Source organism: Canis lupus, chromosome 25 (genome assembly GCF_011100685.1).
Source record: "Canis lupus familiaris isolate Mischka breed German Shepherd chromosome 25, alternate assembly UU_Cfam_GSD_1.0, whole genome shotgun sequence".
Classification (NCBI taxonomy): Eukaryota; Metazoa; Chordata; class Mammalia; order Carnivora; family Canidae; genus Canis; species Canis lupus.
The window spans coordinates 10,238,723-10,255,587 of record NC_049246.1 but is presented as its reverse complement, the minus strand read 5'-3'; the positions used below and the strand labels follow the sequence as shown (position 1 = coordinate 10,255,587).

Genomic DNA, 16,865 nt, shown 5'->3' with positions numbered 1-16,865 from the left:
GACTCCTAACTCTGGGAAACGAACTAGGGGTGGTGGGAGGGGAGGAGGGTGGGGGGTGGGGGTGAATGGGTGACGGGCACTGAGGGGGGCACTTAACGGGATGAGCACGGGGTGTTATTCTGTATGTTGGTAAATTGGACACCAATAAAAAATTAATTTATTAAAAAAAATTCTAAGCTGCAGTGAATTGTGTTGCAAATTCAATGAACAAGTATTGAAGACCTAACCACTTCAAAACTTTTTATTATTTCTATGGCTCTGGGAGTTGACTGGGCTCGGTGAGTAGTTCTCACTCAGAGTCCCTCACATGGTTTTGGTCAATGTTGGCTGGGGCTGCAGTCATTGGAGGGGTTGGTCAGCGCTGGACATCCAAGATGGTGCATTCATGTAGCTGACAACTTATGCAGTTGTTTGGGTTGTTGGCTGTGGCCCTTCTGTGTAGGTTGGGCCCCATTTCTGCCATATTCTATTGGTCAAAGCTGACACAAGACCTTCTTAGTAGAAGCAGGCAGAGAGAAATCATCTTCATCTCTTGCTGAAGCAGTGGTGAGTTCCCAATGCAGAAGAGTTTGTGGGATGGAGATATCATTGTGACTGTCTTTGGAAAATTCCATCTTCCCCCCAGGCACAATAATTCACATCTTTCCCACATGCAAAAATATTGTCACCCTTTTGCAGTGCTCCCAAAGCTTATGAGGATCAGATGGGAAGGCCTGTCATCTAAATACAGTGCAGGCACAACTGGCTCCCTCCTCAGGTGGGGTTCCTCAAATAGTTTCCTGTCAACAGGAATACCTGTGAACTAAAAAGACAGGCTATCTGCTCCCTACACATGTGCACCAAATATACAATGGGGTGTACAAGATACCTGTAGGAGACACTCTTGCTCAAAAAAGGCAGGGGGATTTTACATGCTTTTAGAAATTCAGGCTGACGTTAAAGTGCTTTTAATGAGAAAAAAAAAAAAAAGCAGTGGGGAATGGGAGGCATATAGAAGTCACTGGTCTATAGCAATTCTGAAATACAGCCAGATATATGTGTCCTGTTCTATCTTGGGGCATAGCCCTGCCTTCGGGGATTTACTTTCCATGGTTCTATGCTCTGAATAGAACCTTTTCACCCTTTTCTTTGCTACTAGAAATGGTTCCTATTTGCCAGTGAATAGCTTCCCTTGCCTGCTTCCTGCCCATATAAATTTGAAGGTCTAGAGGCTTCTTTCCATTTTTTAATCATCTCTGCCCATTTTAGTACAGACTGGTGGTGCAGTCATCAGTTCAAACTCATAAGCACGTTATGGGTTTCCTAGGAATTGTGTGGAATTTACTAAAGCCACACTCACAAATATTTTGGAGACAGGACCCTGTCTGGTTCAGGCTTAAAGTTAGGACTCTCTGGGGCACCGTTAAAATTCTTAGAAATTGCTTGACTAGCTGAGAGGTCTAGGAGGCACACCCTTGAGTGTTTCTGAAGTCTGAAAATAGAGCCACATCCTTGAGAGAGTCTTCGGTCAACTTACTTTGTGAATAATTTGCTCTCTGGGGAGGGTGCGAACATCAGGCAGTTGGATTTGGAAACTAGAAAGTCCTGGATTCTCTTCATTTTCTCTAAATTATACCTGAAACCTAACAGTTTCCTCTTCCTGTTCATTTCTATCTGCCCCTTGTCATCCATGGCTAAGAGGATTCAGTTGACACTTCCAACAGCCTGCCTGAAATCTCCTTAGCCAGTTTCACTCTCCATCAGTTATATCTTTTATTTTCCACATTACTGCAGGTGGCAGCCTTGCCAACTTTCTACCGCCACATCTCTCCTGTCTTATCTCCAGCTTCCAACGACGATTTTCTCACTGTCAATAATTTTCTCACTGTTCTCATGGAGCCAAAAAACAATCTTCCTGAGACTCTGGAGGCCACGGCCCATTCCAAAGCCAGTATCATCTGGTTCAAGTTTTTAATGGCAACACCCCCACTCCCGTTACCCATTTCTGTCCTGGGTATCTACATCTTTGCAGCATACCATCCAAAAACTTCATGTCTTATAGCAGCAGTGTTTTATGTTTTTTTTGTTCTGACTGGTCACTGATGAGTGGTGCTCCCTGGAGGGTCTTCCACGTGCCTGCAGTTAGAGGTTGACTAGAGCTCATATTCTGATATGGCCGAGGCAGATGTACAGAGAGAGATGAAAGAGAAAAGTCAGAGTTGAATCTTGAAAGGTGAATATGCCTGATCAAGGAATTTAAACTCTAAAACATAGTCAGTGGAGAGTCCTGGAAGGATTTTGAGCAAGAAAGTGATGTTATCATGTCTTTCGTAAGAGAAGAAAATGAGAAGCAGTGTGAGCACAGGACAGGGGAACAGCCAGGTGGAAGCTTGTTAGAAGCTGAGCAGAAGGTATAGGTGGAAGCAAAGAAGAGGACTGGAGAGGAAAACCTGATGTGTCAGGATAAGAAGTCATGTTGAGGCTCACCTGTTTTTTCCATCACTTCTGCTTATCTTCTATCTGAAGGCTAGAATGGAGTCATTTTCCTCTTAACACATCCTGAACAGTAGTACTCTGGGCAGTTAGTGGTTTAAGAATATTTAGAATTATGTGGGTTTTTTTTAAGAATTATGTTTTAGTAGCCCTAAGAGAGTCTTATTTTATCCCTAAGTCCTTCAGAGGATACCATTTGCAGATCTAAGACCATGATGCCCTCATGTCCTGGTCATATTCTGAATTTGGGTCATACATACCCTCTGCCATTGACTTGTTGGCTGGATTCCCATTTTTGACCACTTCCGCCTCCTTAAAACACTCTCACCCTTCCATGTCCATGGCAACCCAGTCTCACTCTCCTACCTCTCAGCCTGTGTCTGTCTTTTTTTCTTTTAAGATTTTATTTATTCATTCATGAGAGACAGAGAGAGAGGCAGAGACACAGGCAGAGGGAGAAGCAGGCTCCATGCAGGGAGCCCGATGTGGGACTTGAACCCAGGACCCTGGAATCATACCTCAAGCTGGAGGCAGATGCTCACACTGAGCCACCCAGGCGTCCCTCAGCCTGTGTCTTTCTGTCATAGATGGTCCCCATCTCTACATGGCAGTGACACGCTGGAGCTGCCAGAAGCCCCATCCTAGGCTTTCCTCACTTCTCATTCCATACTCTTTTCTTGGAAACTTGATATTATATTCAGTGGCTTCCAGCATTTCCTTGCTCCCATGACTCTCGTGACTGTTAGGACGGGGTTTGACCAGAGTTGACAGTAATTCAAAATATTATAAAAATGCATTTCTTTTTAGGGACTTGTCTCCTGTCTTGTTGTTCTGCCATTCTCAACATCGGACCTTTACCTCATACTCCAAGATGGAGCCTTGGGTTTAAGCCACCACAACCACATGTCTGCCGGCAGGGAGACATAAATGTGTCTTTCCAGTTAGGATTCTTTATGGACGTCATGCTTGACACTTTCTATATTTCATTGGTTAATATTTAGCCAGGCGACTACCCCAGCTCCAGAAAGGTTTGGAATATATGGTGGCCAGGCAGAAATGAGATGTTCTAATACTGACAAAGAAGGGATGCGTGAATGGTAGTCTTTGCTATCATCTCCCAAATGTATATATACTCCCAGGTCAGCCTTCTCTACAGCTCCTGCCACTTTGGTATGCAAAGACATCTCAAACCAAATATCCAAGACTGAGCACATGGTCTCCCCCAGGCCTGTTCTATTTTTTGTGTTTCCTTTCTCAGGGAGGGGCACCACGCTATATCTAGCTGGGCAAGCGAGAAACCTAGGAGCCATCCTGGATTCTTAAGATAGATAGATAGCTGGTTCACAATTCATCCTTGCCATGGCTTCTTTGTGGCAGTTTAATTACCTGCCCCCACTGTCTTTGGGCTTTGTCAATTGGTATCCTTTGGCCAATGGTATACGAGTAGACAATTTCTGGGCCTTGTCCAGCTAGAGGCTTGAAATATACTTGCCTGTTTTCACTTGGCTCTTGCCCTTCTGCTGTCTGCCATGGAAAAGCTTGCCCCCATATAACTATTAGTCCTAAAAAAAGAGACATATGGACCAACTGTGACTGGAGGCAGAAATGCCTAACCTATCTAGAGACTTCTAACAAGGAAAAAATAAAGGGTTACTCTAAGCTACTGAGAATTGGGGGTTGTTATTCAACATTACAGTGGAAACCATTGTAACTGTTGTTCCATTGTGGCAGAAACCTAATTAATGCAGTTACCTTGTACATCCTTATCTGCTCCTTCAGTTACATCTCTGGAATCCAATCACTTCCCTCCAGTCCCAGTGTCACCATCTTAGCCCAAGCTATGGCCACTTTTTGTGTGCACCACTGCAATAAGCTCTGGTCTGGTCACACAAACCTTCAGCTCTGGCCCCTTGACATTCAGCTCCCCATCCAGCAGCCAGATTAACCTTTGAAAATAACCAATCTCATTTATAACAGGGCTAGGGTTCGCCACTATCTTGATCTGAGTGATTCTGTTACTCTCACCCCTGTACAGATAATGAGGGGGCTTTCCCATCCACAGTGTCTGTCACTGTGCCCCATTTGACTATATCCTGGTTGCTATTTTACTGCTCTGGGAAAGGGAACTCTGTGTGTTGTGAGCTCGGGGGATAGTTTGTGTGAGTTGAAAGGTGATTATCACTCCTGCTGGGCAACTGATGGGTGAAGTGCAGACAGTGAGAAAGACAGCTCAGGCCAGGCCACCTTCAGACAGCACGGCTCTCCAACAGGTACAGTCTTCAGGTGTTGCTAGGTCCCCACCTGGCTCTCTGATGCTTGCTGGGACAGAGGTGTGGCAGTGTCTCCATGCTGATGCTGCCCTCTATGTGGTTGCTGCTGGCCAGGAAATGCCTTTGACCTCAGCACTCTTGCTTCTCATCACTTCCCTCCTCCCACGGGAGAGTCCAGTTTATTATCTACTCATTTAAGTGAACTTCAGTCCCCTGATCTCTTCAGGACGTTGCTTTTTTATTCACTAAGAGCTCTGCTTGTACAAATCAAAGCTTTGGCTTTTACAACTATTATCTCTGAAGTGAAAGTCAGTGGTTGAACCTTGACACAATCTTTGTCTTTACTTTTACTATCCAGGAAAGCACTCTTAATTCTCCCCAGGAATAGATGAGCTGGTTTAGAAATGCAAAAGAAGAAAAGCACAGAAAAACATGAATATATTTGAAAAACACTTCATTGCAGGATAATGCCCCTGCTCTTCACCCACTTAAAACTATTCAACAATTTCCTGTTGAACTTAAGATAAAGAATACAATCTTAAATATTGTCCCAAAGAGCTTGAATGGTCTAGCTTTTGCCTTTCCAGCTAATTGTCTACCTGGAGGTTTGAACGCCAGCCTCTCCAGCCTGCTCTAGATACCTTCAAAAAGCTTTCTCCCATTGGACCTTCCTTCCATCCACCTTTGACTCCCATTCCTCCTTCCTCTGGAAAGGACCTCTAGATTGCTCCCTGCCTCCCCACCCTCCTGCCTCCTTGTTTCCTCTGTATAAACTCCCCAAGCCTGACTCCTTTTATCCAAGGTGCTTCTTTCTGTTGCTGATTATATGGTTACTATCGCTTTCTCCCCGAATCTGTAAGTTGCTAGAGAACTGATGTGTCCCTGTCTTTCTCACCACTGGTCTTCAGTGAATGAACGAATGAATGGATGAGATAGATGGATGAATGGATGGCTGGACGCAGGGATGGTAGTTACTCATTCAAGATGATCTTGTGGGGTGCCTGGGTGGCACCGTCAGCTGGGCATCTGACCCTTGGTTTTGAATCAGGTCATGATCTCAGGGTCTTGAGATCAAGCCCCACATCGGGCACCATGCTCAGCATGGAGTCTGCTTGAGATTCTCTCTCTCTTTCTCTGGCCCTCCCACTTGCAACTCTGGGTCCTGATCCAATTTGGTCCATCAGAGTGAACAATGAGGAGAGCTGACCTTATGAATGGCCAGAATACATAAAGGCCTATTTGGAAAAATTTGAGGTGGGACAATTAAGTCCTTCTAAATCACCCTCTCCCACCCTTTGGAAGTTTTCACATTTGATGTTATTCCTTTGAGTTCCAGAATCTTCTACCAACATCAGATAATCTAAAAAGAGTTCAGTCTTCATGAACTATACATTAGGCAGCTGAATTCACAGCTGAGTCCCGGAGATCAGCTGAGTCCCGGAGATCAGGGCAAAGGTAGTTGGATGTCAATGAAATGGAGAGGTGGGAAGGGACACGGAGATTGTGACGAAGACCCTGGAAGAGAAGTCAACACATCAAAGCTGTCATCGGCCTCACAGACTTGCCAAGCTCTGACGCTTTTACTTTCATGCTTCGTGATCCAGCAAAAAGTCATTTCGTTGTTTTGATTTCTTGCTCCCAAGGAATAAAGATACAAAAACAAATAGGGGAAACTTCTTTAGCGACAAATGGAAGCACATGGACATAGAGACCAAGTGTTTAGCATTTGAATATATCACTTGGAAAGCTTCACTCATTGGCCTGTTTATTCATTAAAGAAACACTATTGTTGATCCTGGACCGGGCACTGTACTAGGCAGTGGAAATAGACAATGAACAAAGCAGACACTGTTCCTCCTCCCACAGAATAGTGGGGACTTTCCACAAGGGCTTTTAGAGAAAAAGACATATGTTCTTCTGGGTCTGCCCGGATGCCCATGGCTTATAACTGCCTGGAAGTGTTGGGACATAGAGATTTGGGGAAAGTTGGGGAATATATTCTATTCCTGGGAGGCCCAGGGAACTTTGAAGGGTAAAGGAAACAATATTCTTCTTTCCCATCTTTCTTCGTTTTGGTGACAGGACCAGGCACGATGAGGGGAGAGGGGGAAGAAGGCTGGATGCTGAACTCCAGGAAATGTCATCATTGTGGTTTGAGTGACTCTGATGGCCTGATGCCAGCCTGCAGCTTTGAAGCTTTGCTGCAAATAGAGAAGAGAGGCCCAATCTGCAAAAGAGAGTTTAACTGGCTGGTGATGAGAATCAGTTACATTTGTGGCATCTTATTTCACTTATTTCCTTTTGTTCCTGAAATGCAATTCCTACCCTTCTTCAGTTACATAAGAGCTGGAATCTTCATGCTCTAGCATCTTAGCTTTAATGAAATCGCTCCACTCCTTTTCTTACATGTAGTACACATCCTTTCCGCCAGGCCATCACAGAGGGCATGTACAAAGTAAAGCCACTCTGCAACTGCAGTAACAGCCACATAATCTGTTCCTATAGCTCTGCGTTGCTTTGAAAGATCAATATTACTTTATTGACAATTTCCTATAACATGGTTAGTTTAACAAAATACAATTTGAAAAATAAAAATGTGAGCATGACTGTATCCTTACAAGTTCTCCTTCATTTCCTGTCCTCTGATGTTTCGTAGGCTTTTTCATGTCCTACTTCATTGCTGGCTAAGCGAGAAAGCCAAGAAAAGCTGGCCTCGAGCCATGTGAGAAGAAAGGGTGTGGTAGTCAGGGTGTCTCAGTTGTGAGTGATAGAAACACAACTTGAGCTAGCCCATGTGAAAATGGTGTGGAGGGAGGGTTGGGGCTTGTTAACGGAAGAAGCAGGAGGTGTCTCTGGCCAAGAAATGAGCAGTTGTCTACCTTAGAGGTCAAAAGCAAGTGGTTCCATCTCTTACCTGCCCACACCAGTGCAATTATGAGGATAGTGGTGATGAAGTTGGAGAGGAAATGACTGTTCTGTCTTCTTGCCCAGTGATGTGGGGCTCTGTCCTGGACTCCCCTGCTTGGCAAATAAGACACAGAAAGGCTGTTTACACAGGCTGTACCTGCTTCCTCACTGCCCATACCTGCTTTTACTCTGAAACTGTGTGGCTAGATTACCGACAACCTCCGTATTGTTCAATCTAATGGACTTGTTGGTCTTTATGTCGACATTTCAGATACGCTTGACCACCTCTTTCTTCTTGAAGCACTATTCCTTTGGCGTCGAGGACACCCCACTGTCCTTGTTTTGCTTTTGCTGCTCTGACCCATTGGTCATTCTGTTCTGCTGGCTTCTCTCCTCCTTTTGTTCCCTCAATGTTGGACTCTGTCTAGGCTTGGTCTGGGCCCCCTCTTCCAGCCTCTTCCTGTGCTTTCTCCTTAAGTAGTTTCATTTACCAACATTTCAACTTAGGTGGCTCCTTGGCATCTCAAACTTAATATATAAAATAGGCCCACAGGACTCTTGATGTTTTTCTGCCTACCCCAGCCCCCTTGGTCCACATTTGGCTCTCTCTCATTTCTCAGTATGAAGCCCCTGCCATCTCCCACCTAATGCCCCCAAGTTACTGGGGACCATCCTTGATCCCTTGCATTTCCCTTCTTCTCTATCAAACCCAATAGCAAGTCCTGTTGGCTGACCTTCAAATTGATCTGCTGTGAGCCTGTTTCCCTGAGGTCTCCACCACACAATCTGGGTCAAAGCTACTACTCTCAGGTCTCCTGTGGTTAATCAAGTGGCCTTCTAACTGGTCTCACTACTTCTTCTTTTGCCTGTTCCAATGTATTTTCCACAGAGTATTCTTTGCAAGGCAAATTATGTCAGTTCGCTACTCAGAATCCTTCAATGATGTTCCACTGCCCTAACGATAAAGGTCAGCATCTCCAAATCCCCCAGGTGCTGCCTCTTCTAATTCCTCTTAACTTTATGACCTTATCCCTGCCTGTCTCTTACTCACTCACTCTGTCTCAGGCACACAGGCCATTCCTAAATTCTTAGAATACACAAAGCTTTTTCCTGCCCCAGGGCCTTTGCACTCACTTTTCCTTCTGCCTGAACGACTTTCTTCTATTGCCTATTCATTGTCATCTTTGAGTTGTGACTCAGCCAAAATGTCACTTCCTCAAAAAGACCATTGTTGATCACCTTATTCTCTGCTCTAGCATTCTGTCATTTCCTTCCATGTACATATCATCATTTGCAATTATTTGTTCATTTAATTGTCTATTGACCTTCATATTAGACCATAAGCATCACAAAGACAGGAATAATAACATCTGTCACTTATCCTGAATGCCTAGCAGAACACCTGGCAGATAATATGTGCTCAAGGAATGGTTTTTGCATGAATAACATAAAAATAGCATCAAAGATCATGAATAGTATGTCACTGAAGGCTCTAGTTTTGACTACTGAACTATAGATACATTTGTGGGTGGAGGTTTTTTGGAAAATATTTAAATAATTTGGAATTGGGATCTTACATTTTCTTAAGATGTACTCAGAGAATTCCATGCTGGATTAATTTTCAAATAGAACAAAAGCTTGCATTTCTGTAGAGAAGAGCAGGAGAATGTCTATGGGAAGACTCTTACTCCAATTTCAAAAGTTTCTAGTAAGCAAGATATAAGTGGAATATCCTTGAGATTAATATGGAAACTGAATTAGAATCTCTACAGGCAACAAAGCAAAAAGGGTAAGATAAAACTGAGATGCTCTTTGAGGGGATAAAACTATGACTTTGCTGTCAGCAAAAACTTTCAGCTCCTGACCACCATCCTCCCCGCAAGGCCCAACAAGTTATTTTAAAAGAATCCTTCGAGTTATCAAATAGGGGGCAAGATTATGTGAAGGACAGAATCTGGTTTATAGCCATCTTCTGACAATTTCTTAGATTAGCAGAAGATGAAAACAAGCTTTCCCGGTAGCTGTGTTCACCATCTTTTTTTTTAAGATTTATTTATTTCTTTATGATAGACACAGAGAGAGAGAGAGAGGGAGAGAGAGAGAGGCAGAGACACAGGAGGAGGGAGAAGCAGGCTCCATGCCGGGAGCCCGACGTGGGACTCGATTCGGGGACTCCAGGATCACACCCTGGGCCAAAGGCAGGCGCTAAACCGCTGAGCCACCCAGGGATCCCCTGTGTTCACCATTTGACAGTGGTATCATGGGACCACTTTGTTTCTTAAGAAAGAGCTCTGAAAAAAAAAAGATCAATTATTGATAATTAGTGTGTTTCCTTTTACACAGTTTTTGCTTATTTTCCAAACACTTCAATTTTTAGTGAGGTTGCCTAATAATTTAATGTTTGAATAATAGAGAAACAATTATAAGTGCTTTTCTTGCTACTTGCAATATGTCTATAATTTCTCTGATGTGTAAGGTATAAAATATTTGTTTTCACAATTTTTTTATTTAATACATTTTGCAGTCATAAAAATATCAGTGTTAATGCCAGGGTGCCTGAGTGGCTCATTGGTTAAGCAACTGCCTCAGCTCATGATCTCAGGGTCCTGGGATTGAGTCCTGGGTTGAGCTTCCTGCCCAACAGGGAGTCTGCTTCTCCCTCTGCCCCCCCCCCCACTCATGCTCTCTCTCTCTCTCTCTCCCTCATAATAATATCTTTAAAACATTATCAGTGTTAATGTCAATACTTTATTATTAACAAATGTAAAGTGATATTGACAACATGCCCACTTTGTTGTTTGGTTTCAAGTCCTGTGATCACTATTCTTGCTTGGCCCCAGCAGCCAGCAGCAGTGAGAGGAGGAGACTGGCCAGCCATTAGGCACCCTGTTTATTACATGATGCTTCACACTGATTGGAAAGTTTGACTTTGATCAGGTTTGTTGATCAAGGTGTTCATAGCTCACCTGCTCCAATCTTGCCTGGGCTGGTATGCCTGATCCAAACTGAGGTCATGTGGCTTTTCATCCAGAGGAAAAGGATAGACCTTCGTGTCACATGTGGTCAATCACTACAAGGTCAATCACTACATTACCTATGGTGTGGGTGGCACTGGTACTCCATTTCAGTTGAGGGCACTAGGGCTTAGAGAGGTTAGGTAGTTTTCCCAAGGTCCGTCAGCTACTGTGTGTAGGGACCAGGAGCTGAGCCCATGCTAGTCTGACACCAAATCCTTTTTGGCTCTGTCTCCCTAGCTCAAGGCAGGAACCACCAAAAACACAGCCTCAGCCTTTCTAAGAGAAAAGGAGGAAGAATCAAAGTGGTTTTGTGTTGTACTAAAACTGTGATGAAACTTCAGAGTCCTGTTGTGGGCTGCAGACGGTGAAGAGTGATTTTGACAACAGACTTGGCTACCATTCAGAGGCACCCTCCCTTCTACAGCTTGCTCTTAGCCCAATATAAAATGGAGAAGGGTCTTCTCTTTCTCACTCTTGCCTTCAAGGATGGTTAATCCACTAGGAGGTGAGGTGAGGAGAACCTCATCTCTGGGAACATCTAGGGAGGCTTTCATCAAGCTCAAGTTCCTATAAAAAATTTAATTGCAGATATTCCAGTTATTAAGTTGTATAATAAGTACTCCTGCTCTTGCTGCTAACACTGCTACCACTGGTTAAGGTTCTCAGATACCTAACTCAACTCTCTGTCACTGCAGCTTTGTGGTGGATTCATGATCTGCTGAGAACATGGCAGAGCTTTGGAGAGAGCTCTGATACGGTTGTGTTGATGGCACCTGAAAATGAAAGTGTTTATTGCTTTCAGCGTCCGCCACCACAGAAGTCACATTTTAATCAGTATTCTAAATATTTAAAATACTTAAATTATCACTGTATTTAGTTAAAGTGGTGTATTCTAACGACAACCTAGTTGGAACTTACTATCAACTCGCATTAGGACATTCTGTACACGGCTTGCCTCAAATGGATTTTTAACTAAAACTCATAGATTTGTTTTAATCGGCACACATTCTTTCAGATTACTGTGTTTGCCTCTGTTGTAGGCTTCCAATAAAAGCTAGCCACTGCTAAATTGAATGGGTAAAATGTGCAAATAATAATTGACAAAACATTCATGCCTCGTTAAAGTAAATACCCTTTGGAAATAGAATAAAACAATAGTATGTATGGAAAGTATTGTAAAACACAGCTAAATCTCTCCAAGGTAATGGCAAATCAGAGGGGCTGTCACAGCTCGTATGTCACTCACTGTCAGAAGTAAATGGTATCAGCCTTTCTTAACCTAGGATTTGACTTTAATGCAAAACAATTTGGCCCCATACCAAGTTACAATAAAATGCAAATGGTGGCCAGGCCTTGTACCTTCCCAAGACTGGAACTAAAGAACAAAGAAGTGGATCCCCACCAGGCCTTACTGGCAACACTCAATTGACATTTTAGGGAATTAAGCACCAATAAATCAGAAATCAACTTGGGTTTGGGTGTAAGTTGTACATGTTGAAGAAAGCAGCATTGCTCTACTGGAGTTTTGGGTTTTGTTTCTTATCATTGAAACTATGACATGAAGGAATATGGCCCCACTGAATTCTTGAACCGAGGATTTTGGTTATTTTTGCATTTGTCAAAGGCATGGCAGTTTATTCAAGCTGATAAAACTGTTCCTGTTCCCTCATGAATTTAAAGAAACTGGACTATATAAACTACTAACTAGACTTAAAGAGCTATTTTTTTTTAAGTAAAGGCTTTCCTAGCAAGCACTGTAAACAATTTAAAAATGTATCAATAAGGAAAATGTTAAAATACAGAATGTCTCAGAGACATACAATTAAGTTAAAAAGTGCATAATAATATATATGATACCACAAGATTTATAAGAAAGAATCCTCTTTATGCATATATTCACATACTCCAAATTATAACGAGGGCTCCATGGGAAGAGGAGATGACTGTGGGGCAGGAAGGGGAAGGATTTGTGTCTTATATTGAAGGTAGATATTAAGAAGCAAAACAAAACTAGGTGCAAATGGGCAAACAAACAAATAAGAACCTGGAGGATCCTAAACTATTAACACTATGTATTAGTTTCTGAGTGCTGCCACAACAAAAAAGCATAGACCCAGTGGCTTGAATAACAGAGATTTAGTTTCTCACCTGTTCCGGAGGCTGAGAGTCCGAGACCAGGGTGCGGGCGGGCTTGGTTTCTCTTGAGGCCTCTCTCCTGGGCTCGCAGGGGGCACTTCCTCCCTTTGTTTCCACGTGGCATCTTCTTCATGTGGCTCATTCCTGGGGGCTGTCCCTGTCTGTACCAATCTCCTCTTCTAAAAACACCACACACATCAGACTAGGTCATGCCCTAAAAGCTGCCTTGTAGCTTGAATCACCTCTCTGAAGATCCTCTCTGTACACAGTCCTGTCTTAGGGTACTAGGGCTTAGGACTTCAACAGATGAATTTGGGGGTCTCACAATTCAACCCGTGACACAGGATTTTCATTTTATTTTATTTATTTTATGGGAATTCAGGCTGCTTCTATCAAACACAACACAATTTTAATAAACCACATGAGGAAAACCATTCTTCAGGAACATTTGAACACTGATGATAGCCTTACTTCAATAAATTTCCTCAACCTTAAATTAAAGTTGTACTCTTACCATGACTGATTACTTGCAACTTAAAGTATTTTCATTTTAAATTCCTGACCAGACCGTGTGTGCTCCACAGCATATCAGCTTTAACAACAACTATCTGGTTTTACGCTAGAGAGAGGCTAACAGATACACCAAAGAGGACTTTAAAATGTGTTCTAGTGGGACACCTGGGTGGCTCAGTGGTTGAGCATCTGCCTTCAGCTCGGGTCATGATCCTGGAGTCCTGGGATTGAGTCCTGCATCGGGCTCCTGTCAGGGAGCCTGTTTCCCCCTCTGCCTATGTCTCTGCCTCTCTCTCTGTGTCTCTCATGAATAAATAAATAAAATATTTTAAAAAACGAAATAAAATGTGTTCTGGTAAACAAAAATCTCGGATACTCCAGTCTCCCTCAGCTTCACTAATAGTCCATATAGAGGGGCCCTAATTCAAAATGACCAGTGTCCTTATAAAAAGGGAAGCTTTAGACACACATGCAGCCAGGGAGAACACCATGTGATCATGAAGACCGTGGTCAGGGTGATGCTTCCACAAGCCAGAGAAGGTCAGAGTGCCAGCAAACTCCAGCAGCTAGGAGGGAGGAGTGGACTAGATCTTCCCTCATTGCCTCAGAAGGAACTGGCCCTGCCAGTGCCTTCATCTTGGACTTCTGGCGTCCGGAACCGTGAGACAAAATTTCTGTTTAAGGCATCCAGTTTGTGGTACTTTTTTGGCAGCGCTAAGAAATTGGTAACCGTGCATATCAATAAAAAGAGTGAAAAAAGAGCCCTCTGAAAACTGTCTTCAGACAGCAGACATCACTGGGACACGTGGCTCCCCTTCCTATAAGTATTTGTTGAATTTGATTCTCTTCAGTTACTTGTCCCCTCGTGGCTTTCTCTCTTCCTGAGAAGATCACATGGGCCCATAAGTGACAGGAAGACCTGTTTGTGGCACCACACAGAGTGCTTCAGTCTACCTCTGGTAAATCAGATGTTTGTTTCTGAGTGCTGTTGAAGTTGTCATTCGCTTAAAGTCATGCCTATCCCAGAGATGGGTTCAGATGAGAAGAAATTAGTTTTATAACTCAAACTTACCAGCACAAACTTATTTGCAGGCATAGATTTTGAAACAGCACAGCATGTGTTCCTGGGCCAGGCACAAGTGTGGTGACATTCCCTTCTGGCTCTCCACTTGTTTATCTTCTCAGAGACCATTCTCGACGTTTTGCAGCCTCAGCTACATTTCTCACTTGGGAGCTGGCCGTGGGGATCCCCGTAGCAGTTTTGGGGAACTGAGATAGAGAACCAATTTGCATTTGTGGCTCATGCACTCACCCCATCCTGTGGAGGGCTAGCTTCTGAGTATTCCACTGCTTGAAATTTGGGTGTCCCAGCAGCTTGGGTCAAGTACTACAAAGTCTCGATTTTAATGTTTATTGTTTTGTTCACAATGGATGCCTTGCCTACCTGCAAATGCACCCATAAGCAAAACACAGCTAGGATGGGTTCATTTAAAAAAGAAAAAAGAAAGGGAATTCACATCTTTTGAGCACATACCAGGTGTAGGTTTCTGTGCAGACGTTAGCTCATTGAGTCTCAACAAAGATAAAACCCACTTGGAGACAAGGTATTATATCTCTATTTTCACATGGAGAAATTGGTGTTTGGAGAAGTTAAATTGCGTGCCCATTGACTCGTTTATGGTAGGCCGGGATTCAAAAACCACATCTGTCTGACTGTCAGGCTTGTGCCTTTTCCACATTACCGACAGGGTTCTAGAAAGGCTGGGCTGCCATGCAGACAAGAAGCAGAAAAGCAGGCTGGAGATTGTTGCTGTGAATGGGTGTAAAACGGAGCTGAGAGTTTCTAGGCAACCAAGGAACAGATTGCTGGGCTCTCATTTGATAAATAGGCCAAAGCAAGTCATCAAGAAAAAGAGACTTTCTGAGAAAAATCACTCAAAGATCTTTTGTAATTATGGCACCGATATAATTATGTCCAACACCTCCCACAGCTCAGAAACTGTGTGATCTCCCTCCCTTGGAAAACGGGGGCCACGATGGAGTGGGTTCAGTTGTGGGAGATGACCAGGAAGTGTGGGCAGAGTGGGGAGGTGAGTGGCAATCACTGGAAGCAGGGTGCCAAGGAGATGCCAGGCCAGAGTCGGAATGAGGGGGCCCCAGCAGGGTCTCCAAGTCACGTGGGTTAGGGCCCCGGGGGGGGGGGGGGGGGGCATGCCGGCAAATGGAACCAGTGCTTGGAAAGGTCAAAGCAGACGGAAATAGGTTAAGTCTGGAGTCATCCCTGACCCAAAGGCGATCTGATTATGTGCTTTGTTCATTTTAAGTAGCCGATCTGGGGTTCACATATAAGGACGTATAAATAAACAGGCATGAGCATTTTCCAACTGGTCATTTTGGCCATCATTTTACACAGGTCTAGTTTGAGGAAGCCTTTCCTGGGGGTGGTGGTGGGGGGCTCGGTGGGATGCCAATCTTGGGGGAAGAGCAGTCTAAGAATAGCTGGGCCAAGTGGGTGTAAAAGCAGCTGAGCGCGAGCGGGCTCCTGTGCCCTCGGAGCCTGCAGGGAGGCAGTGACGAGCCGTCCTCCTGGGGCCCGGGAGCCCTGCAGCGGCCCGGGGATCCGAGCAGTGTTTCTCTGAAGCACGAGGGCCCTCCATGGGGTCCCGTGGGCCTCGGGGCTCCCCAGGCCTGTCACCCCGGCTCAAGCGCGGGTCTTCACAGAGCCAGGGTGGCCGGAGCCCTGTGCCCTGGGCCCGGGGGCGCGGCTCCGTGGAAGGCGTACCCAGAGCTCGTCCGGGACCCCCGGGCCGCCCTTCGCTGCGCGCTTGGCCCGCAGGCAGGGGCCTTGCAGAAGCGCCTGCTCCCATGGGCAGTGCCCCGCTCGCCAGCCCAGCGCGGGAGTTCTTCCCCACCCACCGCGGGGAACCGGTGTCCGGAGAGCGAGGGGCTGCAGAATTTGAAATAAAATGTGTTTGAGAGCCGCTTGGCTCTCTGGACCCGGCAAGTGGCTTTTCTCAGAGGTTTGAGTCTTTACAACTTGGGAACTGGAAGAGAAGGCCCCGCTCCTGTGGCTCAGCCTCCGTGTTGTGGCAAAGACAGTGAGGACTAGTTTTTCTGGGATCACAACTGGAATAGAGGAGCCGAGACTGTGGCCTGCTCTGACTGTGGGTGTGGTGCTCCCCCATCCGATAAAGAGGACCAGCGGGGACCTCAGAGGGCGCAGGGGTGTAAAAGCTTCAGGGGAGACCCGGCTGGCTCTGGCTTTGGAATTGGAGGTGGGGGAGAGGGAGACCCACCAGGGGAAAGGGGAGGGGGAAAGCAGGCACCGGGCAGGGGCTCCTGGGGCCAGAGGGGAGACCAGCCTGGGGAGAAGGGAGACCTAAAGCTGAGTGGTGTTGGTTAGAGGTTTGGATTGCAGGGACACCTGGCTGGCTCAGTGCTTGAGCTTCTGCATTTGGCTCAGGGTGTGATCCCAGGGTCCTGGGATTGAGTCCTTCATCCAGCTCCTGGCAGGGAGGCTGCTTCTCCCTCTGCCTGTGTCTCTGCCTTT

At 45.1% G+C, this 16,865-nt stretch overlaps 1 protein-coding gene across 16 annotated transcripts; it reads right to left on the bottom strand.

The window, feature by feature from the left end:
- Nucleotides 1-214: 214 nt before the first annotated feature.
- LOC106557741 lies at nucleotides 215-14,560 on the bottom strand. 16 transcript variants are annotated; one of them, XR_005378414.1, is made up of 5 exons: nucleotides 14,388-14,560; nucleotides 12,815-12,981; nucleotides 10,616-11,233; nucleotides 7,657-7,760; nucleotides 215-6,969 (listed from the first exon to the last, which is right to left on the bottom strand). XR_005378414.1 is itself a non-coding variant. In XM_038573361.1 (4 exons), exons 1-4 carry the CDS (start codon nucleotides 14,505-14,507, stop codon nucleotides 6,743-6,745), a joined length of 621 nt encoding a protein of 206 aa, XP_038429289.1. In that variant the 5' UTR covers nucleotides 14,508-14,560; the 3' UTR covers nucleotides 215-6,742. The 16 variants fall into 16 exon arrangements, 9 of the variants coding, with proteins under 9 accessions (XP_038429289.1, XP_038429287.1, XP_038429293.1 ...); XR_005378413.1 differs by having other exon boundaries at nucleotides 215-6,943; XR_005378415.1 differs by having other exon boundaries at nucleotides 215-6,257.
- Nucleotides 14,561-16,865: the final 2,305 nt, after the last annotated feature.

Coding starts and splice junctions, on each gene's coding strand:
- LOC106557741 (XM_038573359.1), bottom strand. CDS start 14,507: ATGGTCTCTGAGAAGATAAACAAGTGGAGAGCCAGAAGGGAATGTCAC. Junction 7,764..12,814: donor ACTCTCAGCCTCCGGAACAG/GTGAGAAACTAA, acceptor TTATTTGCCAAG/CAGGGGAGTCCAGGACAGAG. Junction 6,944..7,656: donor AATTGCACTGGTGTGGGCAG/GTAAGAGATGGA, acceptor CTCTATTTGCAG/CAAAGCTTCAAAGCTGCAGG.